Genomic DNA, 20,974 nt, shown 5'->3' on the forward strand with positions numbered 1-20,974 from the left:
TTGCCTAGAAAAAATAAAATGTGTATAGTTCTTGAAATTGGGTGATAAGAGCATTATGCATGACTACCGTTTGTATATGTTTGAAATGACTCATAATTAAAGGATATAAAATAAAAAGAAAAGAAGAAGAAGAAAGAAAGTGGGAGGTTCTCTTCTGGATGGACTTGAAGGGAACCACAGCACGGCCTCAGCTCCGGGGCCTGACTACACTGTGGCTGTTGCCCTGTCCCCGCTCAGAGGGTGAGTTACGCTGGTTCAGTAACTAGAGATGTTGAATATCTCACTTACTTCAATGTTGAACATGGCTTTTCTTTTTTTTTAAATAAAACTATAGGCCATGGAAATATTCTTCATCCTGCAAAAATAATGCTGCCCTTGGTCAGCCAAGTGACACACTTCTTTTTCCAAGCTTTTTCCATATGGGGACATTAAAGCCATGGTGCTCAATAGAGAGCTGTCTGGCAATGTCAGGAGATACCTTTGCTTGTCACAACCGGGGATGGTGGTAGTGGTGGGACTGCACCTAGTGGGCAGAGGCCAGGGATGCTGCTCAACGTCTTCCAACACGCAGGACAGTCCCCACAGTCAAGAAATATCTGGGGGGCTTCCCTGGTGGCACAGTGGTTAAGAATCCACCTGCCAAAGCAGGGGACATGGATTTGATCCCTGGTCCGGGAAGATCCCACCTGCCGCGGAGCAACTAATCCTGTGTGCCACAACTACTGAGCCTGCAAGCCACAACTACTGAGCCCACGTGCCACAACTACTGAAGCCCATGAGCCTAGAGCCTGTGCACCTGGAACCCATGCACCGCAACAAGACAAGCCACCACAATGAGAAGCCCGCACACCACAATGAAGAGTAGCTCCTGCTCCCCACAGCTAGAGAAAGCTCACACAGAGCAATGAAGATCCAACACAGCCAATAAAGAAAAATAAATAAATAAATCTTAAAAAAAAAAGAATTATCTGGTCCCAAATGTTAATAGTGCCAAGACTCAGAAACGTGGGATCAAGGGAACCAACCTAGCTTTCTCTAGAACTTTCTGATGTTCCTATAAAATATACACATACACTTAAGAAAAGAATGATAGCATCTGCATCTGTTAAATGCCTACTGGGTGCCAGTCACTTTTCCGATACCTTTACAACCATCATGCAGAACAGGCACTGTTATCACCTTTTTATGGGCAAGGAGGCTGAGATTCAGATAGGTTGAGAAACCTGCCCAGGGTCACACAGCAATGGAGAGTTGCAGCAGCAATTTACTCCTCTGGCTGTGTGGCACCCTGCCTCAGGAACTGAAGGGTGCTGCCTCTATGTTAGAAGTCAGGCTGACTGCAAGGGGTGATAACCTGTTGCCTGATACAGTTTCAAGCCTCACACAAACCCTTGCAATGCAAAGTAGCCAGGGAGAGATGGAAGCAGAAATGCAGACAGCCCAGAGCAGAGTTTTGTACAGAAGCATAAAGATGGGGAAGAGGAAGAGAAGTCTGAGTGGACAACTGACCAGCCCCCAGACTCCTTGAAGGAGACCAGCTCCACTTTCCTTTATTTTTCATCTCCACGTATCAATAAAGGCTGTTTTATTCAATGAGATTTACATCTGAACTACCACTGCCCTTGTAAGTAAAGAGAATTGACTAATTTAAGAGGAACGGAACATAAATTTTAAATTTTGGTAGAGACAAAAAATACAATAGTTACATTTTAATCAAGTATACCACACACAGTGAGTGCCAAGAACCATAAAATAGTAAACACTTCAATAATTTGCTGGGTGTTCTATTCAAACTTTCTGGGTCAAAATTTTTTAAAAAAGAATATTGCCTCTTTCAATATAAACGTTTGTTAGACTATTATTTTTGAAAAATCTAGAGAGCCAGCTAAATAGCTTGATTTATTGCTGAGTGGCTGATTTTTGAGACCAGCTCCATTTTCTTCTGTTCCAGATGTTTGGAATTGAATGTAAATTTCATTGGAAAGCAAGGCTTCAGCTAAGTGTTTGAAAACCTTTGTTTCTAAAAGAACTCAAGAGAAGATGAGCTTACTTCCCAGAAGAAAAGTCAGGAAAGAAGTCACGAAGGAACTATAAAGTATTTTAAGTTGGCTTTAAGCGTGGGTGACACGTTGGACCCACGTAAATGAGAGAACAGAGGAAATGATGGGGCCCATATGGCAGAAGAGCACAGCAGGTGGAGAATGGGGAGGGGCAGGAGGAGCTGGTGGGACAGGTAGATGGTGTCCCAAGACAAGTGATCTCACACCTTGGGGAGTCCCTGAGGATCTGAGGAATCTGGACTTCATTTTGTAGAGAATGGGAATTATTAAAGATTTGAGGGCTGAGTAAAGGGAGGGCAAAATGGAAAGGAGAATGGAAGACACCAGCGGTAGGATAGAGAGGCAGTAGTACGTGTGTGTGGCAAATCTAATATGTCAGAGGCTTACTGCCCAGCAGTTCGCATGACCAGCACCAGGTCCTCAGGAATAGGAGGGCGCACTGAGGAATTCATGTTTAAGACATTTGTTTCTCTCTAAAAACTTAGCTAAGCCATTTGTAACAAATGGCATTTTAGTCATTATGGATTTGTTTTTTTAAATTTACACACATGTAATTTTTATATCAATTCATTAATATGCTCATAGATATGTTTTTGTTATCATTGGTTTTGTCTTCTCCTGGCTTGGTTGGCTGCTCTCTCCTCATCTCATCTCCTGGGACCCACATTGACTAAGATGTATCCTTCCATGCTTTTCATCTAAATCATTTAATCACATACTAATTTATTTATATTTACATATCTATATTTATACACATATAGGTTTTGTGTCATTACTTTTCAATTTTAAATCGTATTGTTCATACTTTTCTGCTTTTCTTCCCTCAACAATATCGTGAAGAAATCCCCCTCCATCACCTGGTAAGATTCTAATTCAGCCCTTCTATGCTTCATGTCACCACGCAGCGTGGAGCTGCTGTAATGAAGTAACCTGTCTCTGCTGATGGACACTTGGGTTGCTTCTACATTTGTGTCCTTATGAATGATGCTGAAATAAACATCCTGTCTGTTTCATTAGGGAGGATAGGATAGCTTTTAAAAGTTTGCATGGGAGAGCCTTGCTGCCTAGGCTGGATTCCTGGCTCTGCCATTTGCCAGCTGTGGGCAAGCACTTGGGCAAGTACCCTCTATGGGTACCACTTTCCTCATCTGTAAAACAGAGGGATAATAACAGGATATGCAACTCATGTAGAGCCTTTACAAAGATACCTGGCCCATAATGAGGGCTCAATAAATATTAGCTGCTATTATAAGAGTCCTTATAGCATTGTTTTATTTTTATGAGATAGATTAATGGGCCAGAGGGTATATGAGTTTAAAAGTTTTAGTATATATTATGTGTTTTTTAAAAAGGCTATAAAAATTCATGTTTATATTGGCAATGCATGAGAGTAACTTTCTGCCCATGTCTCCTCAAAAAGAGATAATATAATTTTTAAATTTTTGCCAATTTGATTGTTATAAATTGATATATCATTGTTACTTTATTTTGCATTTCCTGGCCATTGGTAAAGTTGAAATTCTTTTTATGGGTTTGGTGATTACTTGGATTGTTTTTCTTCTCTGAACAGCTTTTTCATTTTCTTTGCTGATTTTTTAGAGTTGTTTCCCCTCTTCTTTTCAAGTTGGAAGAGCTCTTTGAAATCTGTATTACAGATTTTCAACCTCTGATTTTCCTGAGTTGCAAAGATTATGTTTTCAAAATCAAAGCTTGCCTTTTGCCTTTATAATGGTATTTTTACCATAAAAAGTATTTTCATTTTTATACATTCAAATATATTTTTATTTTCTTTTGTAGATTCTAGGGTTCCAATCTTGACTGAAGAAGTCATTATCACTCAAAGTTTCTTGAATTTGTTTTCTGTTCTCAATAATGTTTATGTTCTAGAATATATAGAAAGTTACCTGGAGTTTTCTGAAGAAATCTTACTGCTACATTTTTCACACGTGCTTTCAAATTAGAGAGGACTTTAAACTAATATATATATTTTTTGGTTGCAGAGCCAGTTGTATTGGCATCATTAACTAAATAGTCCATTCTTTTCCAACTGAATTAAACTGCCACCTTAGTCATATTAATCTCGTACATCCTTAGGTCTATTTCTGGATAATGCAAGTGTTGAAAAAGAGCGTTTTAATAGTTTTGAAAGCTTTACTAGAAGCTTCTCGCAAGTTCTGAAGAAAGCTGGGTTAAGAAGTGGACATAGTCACAACCAGACACGCACATTTTATGGTTATTTCCCAACTAATGTTGAGCTTCTCCAGGGCATTGCTAGGAAGGCTACTCAGATTCACCCAGAGATAGAAGCAGGGAAGCTCTTGTAGGTGCCTAGGAAAGAACCCAGGGACTGCTATTGGGATGGCATGGCGTGGGGGTACTTATCTGACCCTTGACTCAAATAAAAATGACACACGGAGCTATTCTGTCAGGAGGGGCCCTTGGGGATTGAAGGGCCAGGAGACATCCAATGGAATCCCGTGATATTGTGATTTCTACCTACTAATTCAGACTCTGCAGAGATAGCAAGGGATATTTAAAGTGTGTTACCCAGGACTTCTTAAGTTCCATAAAACTGTACAATTATACTTAATACCTACTCTGCCAAACTCTAAACATGCTCCAAGAATTCTTCCTCCCCCTCCCCTCTTCTTGCTAAAGACCTGAAAACAGAAGATTTTTGCCACCCAGGTAGCGTCTGCTTGGAAAGGGAGAGGTCAGAGCAGCGGTAGAAGGACAGGGAGGAGTCTGGTTCACAGTCAGCAACGGTTCTTGGAGATTTTGGCTTGGGAGGTCCCAGGACTTCTGGTTATGATACGAGTAAGGTTAGATCTGTCACCATCACTGACGTGAAATGAGCGCCCGGACCTTCTGGTGGCTGTACAGGAACTGATTAAACAGCATCAGATTTGAACCCCGGCTTCTGAAAGTTCTTCTCACACTGACGATGACGTAAAGAGTGACTCGCATCACAATGAGTTCTTAAAAATGATACAAGCTAATACTTAACGAACAGAGCATGTCGACACTCTGGCACTCTTTCTCAAAATAGAGAAGTTCACCTCTTTCAATTGTTTACTGCATCTTAGATTTGCTCTGGGAAAAGTGGCATTCAGAATCTTTGAGAAAGAAAAAGAATTTCCAGTGGTGATTTCAGAGAGAACAATTAGTAGGAACTTAAATGACACTCAACAATGACCCCTGTTCTTCTGAATCCCAAATATCCTAAACTAAAAATTGAAATGAGATTGAAACTCTCACAACCAAGGAGTTTGAACTAAGTATTATTCCTTCCATCCATCCATCTACCCACCTACCCATCCATCCATCCATCCATCCTCCCTTCTTCCCTCTCTCCCTCCTGTTTCTTTCTTTTCTTCCTTCCACACATATTTGTTGACTACCAAGTTTGTGACTAGGAAAGCAAGACCCTGGTCTCTCAGGGGGCGAGACGAACAGTAATGAGTTACAAGTATACAATATAAATCTATAAATACACTTTATTTCAGAGAATGATAAGTTCTGTCAATATAATGAGTTAAGATGTTAAGTTGGAGAGTTATAAATGGCTGGGCTATTTTACATTGAGTGCTGAGGGAAGGCCCCTAGAGATGTTTCAGCTGAAATGTGAATCTTTCCTATTCAAGCATAATGATTAAGAAATATATGCATTTTGCACTATTCATAATTTATTAGATATAAAATAAGTTTGGCACTTTTCACATTTATAGTTTTGTTGTTTATGCATCCAATTCAAAATAGATGGGAACTTTTTACCCAGCATTTTCATATACATCATTTTATGCAAGTGGGAAATTTCATATACTGACCCCCACCACCGTCTATAACCCAAGTTTTGCTCATTTGTTCATTCTTCTGAAACCACTCCCACTGCTTCTGCCCTAGTTTGATTCTTTATCCTCTTTTCACTACTTCAAAGAACTGCCACTTAAATGACACCCCCATTTCCACTCCAATTCATCTACTTACAACCAGAGTTGACTTTCTAAAATACAGACCTGATCAAGACATTCCTCTACCCTAAAAATAATGCATCATCATCTTCGTGATAAAATCCAGACTCCCTGGACACCATTAAATGCTCTTCCCTATCTGACACAAGGTATCTTTACAGCCTTTCTCTCTCTATTTTGCAGCCAAATCCACTGACATCTGTGTGTTCACCTGCATGTTTAATAAGTTTTTAATGGGTGTTTTATTGTTTAGTTTTTTAAAGAATAAATAAATAAATTTACTTATTTATTTATTTTTATTGGCTGTGTTGGGTCTTTGTTGCTGCACACGGGCTTTCTCTGGTTGCAGCAATGAGTGAGAGCTACTCTTCATTGTGGTGCATGGGCTCCTCATTGTGGTGGCTTCTCTTATTGCGGAGCACGGGCTCTAGGTGCATGGGCTTCAGCAGTTGTGGCACACAGGCTCAAAAGTTGTGGTACACAGGCTTAGCTGCTCCATGGCATGTGGGATCTTCCTGGACCAGGGATTGAACCCGTGTCCCCCTGCATTGACAGGTGGATTCTTAACCACTGTGCCACCTAGGAAGTCCTATTGTTTAGTTTTATATTAACTTCTGAATTTCCAGGGACATAAAATCAGCATACAATGGTGATTAAAAGAATAAAAAGATCAGCATATGACCACCTCATTAATATGCAAATGACAATGATAATCAAAGGATAAAGATACGGAATTTGGAATATTACTTTAAGATTTCTGGGTCGGGACTTCCCTGGTGCTGCAGTGGTTGAGAATCCGCCTGCCAATGCAGGGGAAAATGGGTTCAATCTCTGGGCCAGGAAGATCCCACCTGTCTCAGAGCAACCAAGCCTGTGCACCACAGCTAATGAACCTGCACTCTAGAGCCCGCGAGCCACAACTACTGAGCCCACATGCTGCAACTACTGGAGCCTGTGTGCCTAGAGTCTGTGCTCCACAACAAGAGAAGCCACTGCAGTGAGAGGCCTGTGCACCACAACGAAGACCCAACTCAGCCAATAAATAAATAAATAAGAATTAAAAGAAAAAAAAAAGATTTCTGGGTCAAAGACACATGCAATAGACACATACAGTTTAGCAAATGGTAATATTTCTAGTGGATGGATTGAAAGTCGTGAATTGTAGAGGCTCTTCCAGTTATTTTTAACCCCTGACCTGCACTCCTCATGGGTTTCCCACCATCTTCTGTCCTGCTCTGTGACCGTGGGGACCGGCTGCTATGGGCTGCAATAGCTGGAGATCCCTTGCCCTCTGGTTCATGCTTGGTTTGGCCCATGGGACTGGAAGGGGAAGAGGGTGTTGTGCTCTCCCCCGGCCTCTCTCTGCCTGACTCAGGGTGGGCAGGGCTGCGTCCATCTGTGACCACAGCTCCCGTGGGAGGCCCCACAGGGTTCCAGCTCTACCTCCTCTCTCTTACTTGGCATGAGTGTTACTCTTGCTGACTTGGACATGGTCCTTATCAACTTGGAAAGTCAGTGGTACAAATGTTGCCGGAGTTGCTCCATGTCATTGCCCAAAACCTGCCAGCCCCCACCTTTAGCAGGAGGTAACATAAATCTTTAAGTTAAAGGGTCCAGAGATAAGAAAGGAAGCTATAAACAAAAATAAAACCAGATGGAACCAGCTGGGACCAAGATGGTGATGAATCTGACCTCCAACAGACCCTGAGTCTCATTAGACACTGATTTTACTACATCACCATATCAAATGACACACCTACCCTCGGCCATGACCGGACATTAAGGATCAAAAAAGGACAAGGGCGTAGCATCCCACTCCTTCGAAAAAGCCCTGCCCCTTCCCCGGTAGACTAGCGCATAAGCCTCCCCATCACTAGCCTCGTTCCTCCTCCCTTTGCTTTTACTGCTAAAAATTAAATCCCTCTTGTCTGCTGGGCGAGAAGCTGATCTGTGAACTTAGTTCCTGCTTCTCCATTCTTTGGTTACTGAATAAAACCTGTGCCGTGTGGATGTCAGCTTCGGTTTTGTTATTCAGCTGCTCCAACCAAAGGGAGAAAGCACCCTCCCCAGCGGCTGCAGAGAGCCTGGTGGGGCTAGGGCCTGAGAAGGGTCCATACAACCTAATTGGGTAACACAGATAAGTAATGAAACAGGAATTACAGGAAGTACTTTTCGGCTGAAGGTCAAAAAAATAGATTTTTTTTTTCAGTTTACTTAATGTGTGTATATAGAAACTACCTTATTTATTCACATTAGTATCTCAACGCTTGACTAGGAGTCAAGGGAAGGAGGTGGAATCGCTCACTCCCTATGCGGGCTTTTGATTTCAGGGCTGTATCCCAGTGCATGCAAAGCCTATGCAGGAAGCAGGAAGAGATTTCAAGTCGCTACAGTCAAGGAGGAGCTAGCAAGGGAAAGACGGTGCCAGAGGGCTCTCTGCCCATCTCTGGGGTAGTGCCTGGGCTGGAGCGGGCAGTGTGAGAGGGGGTGGCCCTTGTGTCAGTAACAAGCAGAGTGTAGGCATCGTGCAGAACTGAGTGCAAAGCTCCCAGGGGACATGCGTGTTTACTGGCGACATTGTAAGGGCTTTAACACCAGAGATGACAAATAAAAGCGTGACCTTTGAGCAATTACCAGCACATGGAGGATATGAACCCTCTGTCTCAACAGCCCTGGTACAAGGAAGTGGCTGGTATGGCTTGTGGAACAATTATGCACCCAGTCGCCAATGAAATGTTATTTTGAGCACTTCAAAGTGGCAGGCCTGTGCTGGGGTAAAATGAGACAGACCCAACTCTGCTTTCATGGGGCTTACTCTTTAAAGGGGACACAGACAAAACAGAGTGTGGGACACCGAAGAAGACCAGTGAAAAGATAAAGAATCAGAATAATAATTTAAAAGATGACCAGTGCAAAGATGCCTCCATCAGCCACACCCGAGCAATGTTTCCACCCTGGGTGATGTTTAATCCTGTAAAGCTGATTAGTTTTCTCCCTGTTTATTTCTGGTCTGCAGCGCCTATCTGCAGAAGGAAGAGGAGGGCAGCGGGCGGAAGTCACCCCGCTTCCAGGCAGACTCCTGCCCTGGCCTGTCCTGCATTAGGGTGAATTTCCAGCCTTACAAAGTCAAGGCTGTGACTGTGATGAGCCCTGTAATCTTTTGGTCTCTTTTCTTATGAGTGATGTGTTTGTCCTCGTAAGTGTTGTCTTCCTCACTGCCCATGCAGATGGCAGGATAACGGGTTCTAGGGAGTGAGGAAGGAAGGAGGGCCAGGCACCTACAGTTGAGATCAGCTGCAGACTCACCCACCCTGCTGGCGGGTAGTGGTACCTGTTTGGGCCAGCAGATCTGAGAACTCGGGATTCAGGTTTCCTCAGTGGCATCGACCCCCTGGCTATAGGAGCCACAGAGACAAGCCTCAGGCAGAGGCCACGGCATCCACTTGCTACCGCACTTTGCACAAGGCCCGGGGTGACTTCATTTGGGTGTTGAGCCCTCCTGGGCGCCCTTTGCCAAAACGTCCCAGCACTCAGGGGCGCTTGGTTTTCTTGGTAAAACCATTTGCCCCAAGGTGCAGACTGGCTCACAGGAAAATACCTGGAAGGAATAACTGCAGCGTTACCATCTGGTTGAGACGTCCACAGCCCAGCAGGGCTTCCTGTTCAAAGCTAGAGCAGGTTCGTACCCAGTGGCTCAAGTTCTCTCTGTGTGGCAGTCACCCCCCAGAGGAAACCCTCGCTCTTTCCCCAGGACCTCCGAGGCATGGATGAGTACCAGGTGAGGGCTGTGGTACCACCTGGGGCCTATGCTGGGTCTGCATCCCGGCTGCCCTGCCAGCCCAGAGTTCAGGGGACTGAGGTTCACAGTCAGAGCCTCGGATCAGAGGGGAGGCCCCGGCTCACTTCATAACCATTCACCACCCAAGGTGAGCACTAAGAGGGAGCTCTCACCTGCGTGAGCTCTGTTCAGATTGCTAGTTGCTCAGAAAACTACCTGCCATTTTGCTCCTGGGCTACACAGCACATAATCTGAATACAAGGGGGAACATCAGCGGGTGAAAGTCCTCACATCCTTTCCTTTGCAAAGGAGTGGGTAACTAGCACCTCTGGGCCAGGTACTACGGGCCTTTGACCTTTGCAAAGGATCCATCCAGAGAACTTTGCTAATTCTCACAACATCCCCGTAGTTTCCTTCTTCCAGGCGCTAAGTTGTAACTGATGCATTGACACAGCCTCATCCAGCCAGTGATGGGCAGAGACAACAGAGCCAGGATGAGAACTGAGGCTGGGTGGCGAGATGCCTTCCCCAGTGGAAGGTGACTGAGGCCAGAAGTCCAGCGAGCCTCCTGTGCTTTCCACCAGGCCTTTGCCTGTGGCCTTTCCCTGTGTCTGCACTGGGACAGGCTTGATCTCAAGGTCCCCTTCACGCCACCAGGGCGCTTACCACCGTGAATCTCTGCCACCATCCAAACGCAGCTCCCTTGGTCATCTGAGCGCTCTTGCCCTGATGCCCTAAGCTCTGCCCTCCTGATCCTGTGCTCTGAACCGCTGGGGACCCCTTTCTATTGCCTGCACACCTCCTCCGGCCTCCGCCTTCTCAGACTACCTTTCCCCCCCCCAGCAGGTCTTCACTGGAGCACCTCTTTCTCTGTCTCACTCCTTGTAGGCTGAGCACTCTGGCCACTCCTTCTCAGCTTCCCCCAGGGAACTTTGGCTCTGCCCACCCCAACACATCAGCATCATCCACCTCTCTGTGAGCTCCCATCTCCTTGCACAGCTGAGCTGCTCTGGCTGTGTTAGTATCTCTCAGCCTCAGTTTCCAGCCCAGTTCCCATCCTGCTTCCCAGGGCCATATTCTAATTACATACTAATATATCCATCTGTATTTATAATGGAACCTACAAATTCTACCCGTCAAAGGGAGAATTCCTCATCTTCCTTCCAAGTATTGTCTACTTCACGTAACTCCCATCAGAGTGAATGGTCCCAAACCGTCGCATGGTGCAGCCAGAAACTGTGAACTTATTCTATATTTCTCTCTCCCCTTCTCCTCAACATTCGACCAGTGAACCAACTAGTTCAGTCTTTTCTCCTTCTGAGAAGTTCCCAAAGTCAGTCCCCTCCTTTCTTGGACACTGCCTCTGCCTCTGTTTCTCCCCGTGATGTATCAACAGCTTTGGAGCTGGTCTCGGTTCTTTCCAGCCTTCCCTATTCAAAATTTTCCCCACGTTACAGCAAGATTTACTTTTTAAAACACAAATCCAGTGACAGGATTCTCCCTACGGGATGAGACCATCTGCCTCTCTCTTGTCTCCAGCCTCATTCCCACCACGACCCCAAAGGTCATTCTGCTCTGACCTGTCTACACTGCTTGCTTAAGGCTCCATTCCCTCTCACACCTTTCAATTCTTGCTTCCAATTTTGGCTCCTCGAAATGTCTTTTCTCCCCTTCTCTGCTAAGTCTCCTACTCAACTGTCCCTTAACACTTGGCACATATATACACTCTTTTTAGAAAAAAAAAAGATGGCACAATTATCCCCTCTTTTTATGAGGTCCCCTGGTTTCACTCCCCACTCCCCCATCCCCTGCCTTGGACTGAGTGAGACATTTTCCCTTGTGATTTATTACAATTCCCAAGCTTACATATGTATCTCGGGAGCGTGCTCGCGCGTGCGCGTGCTCTCTCTCTCTCACACACATGTATTACATGTGTATAACCTGGCATTTAAGATATTGTACTGGAATTATTGATTTACTCGTGTGCTCCTCCTTGAGGGAGGAGGTCTCAATCATTTCACCTCTGTATCCTCACAACACATAGCATGTACCTGACTTACAATTGCTCAATTAACAAAGGTATCCCCACAATAGCCAGCACAGTCCTCTATGTTATGATATTTGATGAAAACATTTCCTTATTGATTGCTGATTCTAACTCATGACCTTCAAGACACCATCTTAAAATTTCATGCTCACAGACTAAGAGAATTGGGGGATTAAATGAAGCTTAATCTGCACACACACATAATCTTGTGTCACGGGGCGTGGTGCTCTCCAGTGCTGGAGTGCCTGCCTGAACGTGATTAAGTTACGGCTGGCCTTCAATTCAAGTTCTAAGCCCCCTCTGTGGCCACTTCCTGCTCCAACTGCCCCATCTGCGGGCTTCTGCATCCCAGGCGTCATCATGCATTTATTTGATAAGGGAAAGGAACAACAGAGGACCACGTTTGCTTCTTCACCTGTGCCAAGCACTTGATGGAGACACACATCTACCTCAGCTCAAGAACTTCAGGGCTGATGCATGCAAATCAGTGAAGTTAGAACACACACTGTACACAAAAATAAACTCAAAATGGCTTAAAGACTTAAATATAAGACATGACACCATAAAACTCCTAGAAGAGAACATAGGCAAAACATTCTCTGATATAAATTATATCATGAATTATATATATCATTATATATATCATGTTTTCTTAGGTCAGTCTCACAAGGCAATAGAAATAGAAGCAAAAATAAACAAATGGGACCTAATCAAACTTATAAGCTTTTGCACAGCAAAGGAAACCATAAACAAAACAAAACGACAATCTATGGACTGGGATTAAATAATAGCAAATGATGTGATACATAAGGGTTTAATTTCCAAAATATACAAACAGCTCGTACAACTCAATAACAAAAAAGCAAACAACCAAATCAAAAAATGGGCAGAAGACCTTAAGAGACATTTCTCCGAAGAAGACATACAGATGGCCAGTAGGCACATGAGAAGATGCTCAACATCGCTAATTATTTGAGAAATGCAAATCAAAACTACAATGGAGTACCACCTCACACTGGTCAGAATGGCCATCATTAAAAATTTACAAATAACAAATGCTGGAGAGGGTGTGGAGAAAAGGGAACCCTCCTACACTGTTGGTAGGAATGTAAACTGGTGCAGCCACTATGGAGAACAGTATGGAGATTCCTTAGAAAACTAAAAATAGAACTACCATATGATCCAGCAATCCCAATCCTGGGCATATACCTGGACAAAACTATAATTCAAAAAGGTACATGCCCCTTTACTATTTACAATAACCAAGACATAGAACCAACCTAAATGTCATCAACAGATGCACGGATATGTGGTACATGTATATCAATACAGTGGGATACTACTCAGCCATAAAAAAGAATGAAATAATGCCATTTACAGCAACATGGATGGGCCTGGAGATGATCATACGAAGTAAAGTAAGTCAGAAAGAGAAAGACAAATATCATATGAGATCACTTATATGTGGAATATAAAATATGACACAAATGAACATATCTGTGAAACAGAAACAGACTCACAGACATAGAGAACAGACTTGTGGTTGCCAAGGGGGAGACTGGTAGGTGGGGTGGGAAGGGATGGATTGGGAGTTTGGGGGTGGGGAGGGATGGATTGGGAGTTTGGGATTAGCAGATGCAAACTGAATATTATACAGAGAATGGATAAATAGCAAGGTCTTACTAGATAGCACAGGGAACTATATTCAATATCCTGTAATAAACCATAATGGAAAAGAATATATATATGTATGTATGTATAACAGAATCACTTTGCTGTATAGCAGAAATTAACACAACTTTGTAAATCAACTATACTCCAATAAATTTAAAAAAATGAAAAAAAAAGAACTTCAGAGCTGAGAGTGTTTGGAGAGAGAGGTCATGGCTATAGCTGGCAGCCTCAGCAGCAGTGGGTTATTCTGATGCTGTAAAACCAGAATACAAGGATTTGGGCTGTAAGCCCAGCAGGCCCAGGTGTTACCCGAGAAGCTCCTTTCACCAGCAGCCCTGTAATGCATCATCAATAAGCAATGTCAGATAAGAACCCACATCAGCAGTTTCCAGGAGTCATTTCCCTCCTGATGGCAGGAGCTCCTGCAGTGAAATCAGGGGTACTTTTCAAGTCAGGTGTGGCGGTGACACAGCAGGAAAGTGCAGGCATCTTAGATGTCCCCTGAAGCTCTTTGGAGACTTCTAACACCTGTATCTGAAGTATCTCACCCACAGAACTGCACAGAATTGACTGATACTTATCTTCTTACTCATTTCAGTTAAGTGGTAATAGATGCCTCAAGAAGACAGAACCAAAGATATATTGGATTCTCAAGCCAGAAGGATGCTGAGAGATTATTTGACCCAACTGCCTTATTTTACAGAAAGGTGCAGAAGCTGATGGTCACAGTGTGAAAAACACTGGTCCACGATCAGAGAATTTCAAACCTACAAATATCTTCAAGAAGTCTCTGCAGGGGACTCTTAGGATTTTAGCAGAATTATCAACATTCAGAACATATGTCTACTTACCTGAGTGTCTCCTCAGAAGGCAATGACAATATCTTACATCAATTTGCAGTTGATAGGAAATTTGGACGTCTTTAATAATTTATTCTGCATTCTGGGCGAACACTGGCAGAGAACCTTCGTTCTAGTGCCTTGTTATTCACTCCCATCACCTCTCATGATATCAGGCTGCTGCTCCAAACACGGTGGCCCTCAAGAAACACCACTGTCTTCTGACTAAGAAAGACCAGAACTTTCCAACACGAGAAAGTAAAAATTCCAGCTCTTACCATTCAAGATGGTTTTCCACAAACGCAGACATGGGGCTGATCTGCACGGTGTAGGTGTCATTGGCGGAGTACTCAAAGAGTCCGTAGTAAGGGTTGAAAAGCTCCTGAGACAAAAGGAAGAAGAACTCTCGCGAAGGACCACTGTAGTCCAGGCTGCAAAGGAAGCAGAGGCCCAGGAAGCTCATTACATGTGGGAGGCAGGGGACCCGTCTCTACGGAGGGGCTGGCTTGCTCTTTCAGAGTCAGTGCCAGGAGAGCAGAGGCTCTTTACACTGGATCCCAAGAGAAGTGTAATTTGCTGTCGAAAATGAGGATGCAGATTGGGGATGATGTCCTTATTAGATGTCCATGCACCAGCACTCATGAAGGTGTTCCTTAACCTTTTTCCTTGATCATATCACACCTATTGGATGAAACACACAGCTGGTCCATTCAAAGCCAGGACTTTGCTGTGGGAGGCATAAAAGAATTTCCTGTGATGGTGCACGTGTGCAAATGTATGAACTGAAAACACTTCCAAGTTCATTCTGCTATGCCCTTCTGGGTGGGCTTGCCCTCCATGGTTGAGATGGTTTGCCAAGAAATCACTGAAATTATATGAAACATTTGGTATGTAGTCATATACGTGTACTCTTGGGGGAAGAGTTCTTTGATCAGATACCCAAGAGGGTATGTCACCTGAAAAAGTAAAGATCCAGTAGCTTAGGTCTGTATTTTTGGCTTATACTGTGACCATGTGACCTCAGACTCTAGAACATGCCAATCATCTTTAGGCTTTTGGAGAACGTGAAACCTAAGACTGGCAACACCTGGAGAGACAGGCGTCCTGGGAGCACATGATCTGAATCACCTTGAGGCAAAGGCTTAGAGCCACCCCCTCCATCTCGAGAAAAATCACCCAAGACCTGGGCGCTCTGGTCCACCCACACCAGGTGTCTGCGTAAAAGTGCTGGTTTCTCACCCCTCCTCTCCAACAAAGGTGATGTAGAGCTTGTTTCGCTGGAGCTCCTTCCGGGAATAAGCCATCACCTGATTGAAGGTTCCCTCCAACAGGTGGTCTCGACGAATGATGAGCCTGGAAAAAAGAAGCCATGTGGGCTGTTAGCCGGGACTTGGGCTCTGATGTCAGGGAGTGTTCTAGGTGAGCTGTGGGGGCCCAGGCTGAGGGTCTCACTCCCCAGCCTCTCCAACAAGGTATAGATTCTGTCAGTTCAGCTATGGCCTTATATTGACTCTCTTTTCAAAATGATGAAAGCACAAGGACAACGTGTACACTCTTATCATGGGACACATTCCACCATACTGGACCACTGTCAGGATTCTTTCTGATCAATTCCAAAAAGAATCTCTTAAGTTGCATTCCTGAGTTTGAGTCTGGCTTTTTAAGATGAAAATAATAAATCCAGAGCGGAAAAAAACACAACTTTTTACTTAGACCCCAAGTTCAAAGCTACGAAGAGTCTGTGAATTTGACAAATGAGTTAAATTTGTTCCAGGAATATGTAAAGGGCACTATAAGATTTTTTATTTAGTTAGTTCAAGTTTCTTTGTTTTCTGAAGAGGTCTACCGTGGATTTAACACGTGGCTTTGTCTGAAATGTACTGTTCTTTCTCCCTTTCCTTCCCCTCTCTTCCCTTCCTTCCTCCCTTCCAATTTAACTTCCTTTCTTTTCTTTCCAACTTCCTAACTTTCCCTTTCCTCCCCTCCATGAGCATGACTGATACTACACCATGGTATCCAATCTCCAAAAATCATTACCAAGTTATAGGGGAGAAAAGGAGAGAAACATCTACCATTTGAATTCAGTGCCAAGCACTGGAGCACTCACTTAATTTTCCCTGGACCCTGACCAAATCCTTTGGCTTCCAGTTTTCGGTAGAAATTGCGGAGCTTGGCCTCAAAGTCTCTCCTATACGGTGAAGGGGCTCTTGCACTGGCTCTCTGTAAACCTGCAGAGAGAAGCACACAGGCTGAAGGTCATCATTTTTAATTGAAGAACAAATATGCAGAACAACGGAGGAGGAAGGGCCAACCAGAGGCACATTCCTATGTCTTCGTGTTTTTCTTCTCCAAGAAGTTTCTCTTGATTTCTATCACTCCCTCAGTTACTTTTATAATAAACAGGAATAATATAATAAAGAGAAAAATGAATTCTTATGACAATGAATATTTATGTCTTTCACTCCATTTCAAGGTGTATTTCCCTTCAAAATACCTTGATGAGCATATTTCTCCCCCCCCCCCCCCACATCTTTATTGGTGTATAATTGCTTTACAATGTTGTGTTAGTTTCTGCCATACTACGAGGTGAATCAGCTGTATGGATACATATATCCCCATATCCCCTCCCTCTTGAGCCCCCCTCCCACCCTCCCTATGCCACCCCTCTAGGTCATCACCAAGCACTGAGCTGATTTCCCTGTGCTCTGCAGCAGCTTCGCACTAGCCATCTCTTTTTACATCTGATAGTGTATGTATGTCAGTGCTACTCTCTCACTTCATCCCAGCTTCCCCTCCCTCCACTGTGTCAAGTCCATTCTCTACATCTGTGTCTTTATTCCTGCCCTGCCACTAGGTTCATCAGTATCTTTTTTTTTTCAAGATTCCGTATTTATGTGTTAGTATACAGTATTTGTTTTTCTGACTTACTTCACTCTGTATGACAGACTCTAGGTCCACCCACCTCACTGAAAATAACTGAATTTCATTCCTTTTTATGGCTGAGTAATATTCCATTGTATACATGTACCACACCTTTATCCATTTATCTGTCGATGGATATTTAGGTTGCTTCCAGATCCTGGCTATTGCAAATAGTTCTGCAGTGAACACTGCGGTACATGTATCTTTTTGGATTATGGTTTTCTCAGGGTACGTGCTCAGGAGTGGGATTGCTGGGGATGAGCATATTTCTTGGCTTAGCTGTACTTAAATATTCTAAAACAACATAAATCAAACTAGACTGTTGGAAATTGCTATATGAAGTGGTTTTAACTATATGAAGCAACTAGGACTGTAATATGTGTGTATGTTGTACTTCTCTATTTACATTGACACTAAAATAAATATACATGTCCATTAAGCCCCAGAGCATTTAGGAGTTTATATTGGATTACCTTGTACCATAAAATCAAAATTAATAATAATACTATTATTAATAATAATTCCTTACTCTTTATAGAAGAGAGTTTTTGTATCACTTAGAGTGCTTTGTAGATGCTTTACTCTCTTTACATATTTTTTAATGAAAAAAGGAATGGAAAAAATAACATTCTTCTCCAAGTTTCACAGATGGCTAGGATCACGGTTTGCCCCTTCAATAACTATTTATTACTTTATATTCCAGGTACTGAATTTATAATCTAGAGAAAACTGATATAAGCAAACTCACAGAAATGAGATATAATCACAAGTTGAGATGATTGCTATCCATGAAGGAAAGGAACTTAGTTCTTTGAGATCACAGAACACTCTTGCCAAGTTCAGAAAGGCTTCCCTGGGAAATAGCTGAAGAATAAGTAGGCATGAATTAGACTGAGTGAGCTAGGAAGAGCTTCCACTTAACTAAGAGAAGAGATGAGCTGGTAGGAGAACAATCTAGGTAGAGGACCAGCATGTGCAAAGGTACTGTGGCTGGATGGAAAATGGTGCTCCAGTTTATCTGGACCATAGGGTGCGAGGACCAGAGTGATGCAAAACAAAGCTTGAGAGGTGGGCAGGAGACAGATCAAACAGGATAAGGTACCCTCTATCAAGCGATTTTATTTAATGTTAAGCACAACAGGAAACCATTGTGTGGGGACTGACGTGATGTGTATTGAGTTATAAATACCTCTTTCTGCAGTAGAGAGTAAAAATGGGGGAGGCTCAAGGTGGATTTAGACAGCCTAAACTGGACTAGGGTGGAGATGTGTTTAGGAGGCAATGAACTGGATATCAGTAGTGAGGCCAAGGTGGTTTCAGATATCGTAACGGAATGGACTGGGGTGACATCCACTGAGATGGGGACAAACAGAAGAAGCACAGATTTGCGGGGGAGCATGAGCTTGGTCTTTGATGGTGGTACCTTTGACTGCTTGACTGGAAAGAGACATAGCTTGAGAGGGAGGAGAAAAATACCTGGTGTCCCAGAAGCCAACTGAAGAGGTGACTTGGGGGAGGGGGCATCAATAGCATTAAATGTGGCTGAAAGATCAGGAGGAGGGCTGAGAATTACCCACTGGACTGGGTGCCCAGAGGTCACGGTGACCTTAGTGAAGATGCCTCCTCTAATGCACAAGTGTGAAGGGGCAGGGGGAGGAAGCGGGCTTGGGAGGCTTGTAAGATTGGCAGCAGGCATTTGAGACAGTTTCTGCCTAAGGGCTTCAATTGTGTCAGTGAAGGAAGAAGGCACATCATTTGCCAGGAGAAACCCAGGGGGTTGGAAGTTTGAGAGAAGCAGCAACGTTTGAAATAGCGTAGAGAAGAGTGTACGTTTACCAAAGAAATGTGGTCGAATTTTCTTTTGGGTGTTCAAGGTCCATGTGAGGTGAGACACGACTAATTTATAATTGATAACCTGCCCTGTCAGGTGAATTTTGCCCCCAAATGCCTGACTACACATGTAGGGGAAGCGGATGGTATGATGCTCCAGGGGTGGAGCTCTGTAAATGAAATGGAGAGCATCAGAGAGTTCAGGGCATTGGCAAGAAATGATGAACCATGGAATCTATGCTGGATGAGGGAGAGGCAGTTAGAAAGGAGAGGTGTTGTGAATTGGAGGTCCTGATGGGGGCCTAGGGTGGTACTAGGGAGAGCAGTTGAATAAGCTTGTTGGACAGGAGGCGGATGCTTGAGTCATTGACTTCAGAGAGATTAACACAGCAGGAAGAGGACTGTGGGGCCAATGCTGGAGGGGGAGGAGGAGGGGGAGGGGGAAGGGGAGGGGAGGGGGAGGGGGGAAGGGGGAGGGGAGGGTAGACAAGGAAGCCCAGAAACTGGGAGGTCAGGGAACTACACGGGTGCCCTTGTGGATGCTGACGTCATCTAAGATGGTGGAAGGACTTGGGGAGGAGAGGGAGACTGTGAGATAGGTGCCTCAGTCTTTGAGAATGAGAAAAAGGTTGGTGGATGACAGCAACTAGGAGGGGAGATACGGCTGAGCTGTATTAGCAAGTAGGCACAGAGGGCACCAGCCCCACCAGCCCCACCACCGGGTCCTGCAGCACCTGAGGCATGGGGGAACCAACAGCCACCACTTCAAAAGGAAAGTGTCTTTGCCAGGTTTCAGGATACAGGTACAACTAGAATACAAGTCTGTAGGTGCAAGTATAATTTTCTATCCAGCAGATTACAGTGTATTTTATAATATGACTTCCACTACTGCTGGTACTACCACTATGCCCATGGTCACTATTATGCATATTTCTAATAATGTATGCTTTACAAAGTGCTTTAGCATATATGATTCATTATCCCGGTTGCCCCAGGTAAATTTCATAAAGGTCTAGAAAAATGGGAATCATAAAACTGAACATCGAATATTTGGATTACATACTCCAGGATCCTCTGATCAAAGCTAGGAGAGCAAGGAATTAAGCACTCTGACAACATGAATTGGATGACTGTTTGGGGTCATGGTGTCAGTAATGTCTGTATCAGGAAAGTTGATTCCTTTTATAAAACTTATCCAAATAATTCTCAGTTAGTAAATAACTCCTTATACTCCCTTATTTTTCCTATTTGCAATATGATATCTCCTCCATATAATGATGTCAAAATCATACTCTACTGCCAAAGGTTTGGACCAAAACGTAGACATGTTATCAGGCTGCGGCCATGACTACAAGATGGTAGATCATCATGTAGACCAACCGGTCCCCCAGATGGGAGGCTCTGCTCCCCGGAAGTAACTCATCCTGTGCACACTGGAAACAACTGATTGTGCTGATGCTGGCTCCGACAAAGCTCCTGGTCCTCCTTTTCCCAAGCTGTGTCAGCTCGGTTATGTTGTGTGTCAGAGGCAGCACACGTGGGACATTTCTTCAACAATGCTACTGATACACTTGTTTAGAGGAAGGGATAATAAGGAGATACTGACTTAAAAGCAGATTTTAGGAACTGGCAAAACTACCTCTAAGAGACAGTTCTGAACAAGATGACAGCGGTGGGCCAAACGAAAAGATACTCTAGCTTTAGAGACGCCTAGCAGTATTGAGTGACATTAGCTGAGTGAGACATCCCTTCTGGGGGATAGAGCATATTGCTAAATTCTGTTTCTCTTCTCCATTCCCCCTACTGGCTTCAAAAGCCAAGTTTGAACTCTGACTCTAGAGGTCATAAGAGGA

General features: G+C 43.8%; 1 protein-coding gene across 1 annotated transcript in view; it reads right to left on the reverse strand.

The window, feature by feature from the left end:
• Positions 1-20,974, reverse strand: part of HECW1 (HECT, C2 and WW domain containing E3 ubiquitin protein ligase 1) — a 250,113-nt gene that overhangs the window by 34,403 nt on the left and 194,736 nt on the right. Inside the window, exons 19-21 of the mRNA XM_057731731.1 lie at positions 16,477-16,597; positions 15,609-15,722; positions 14,648-14,800 (exon numbers count right to left, since the gene is read on the reverse strand). Coding sequence (XP_057587714.1) covers positions 14,648-14,800; positions 15,609-15,722; positions 16,477-16,597 — 388 coding nt within the window. The remainder of the gene's footprint in view (positions 1-14,647; positions 14,801-15,608; positions 15,723-16,476; positions 16,598-20,974) is intronic.

This window comes from Hippopotamus amphibius, chromosome 4 (genome assembly GCF_030028045.1).
Source record: "Hippopotamus amphibius kiboko isolate mHipAmp2 chromosome 4, mHipAmp2.hap2, whole genome shotgun sequence".
In the NCBI taxonomy this organism is placed as follows: Eukaryota; Metazoa; Chordata; class Mammalia; order Artiodactyla; family Hippopotamidae; genus Hippopotamus; species Hippopotamus amphibius.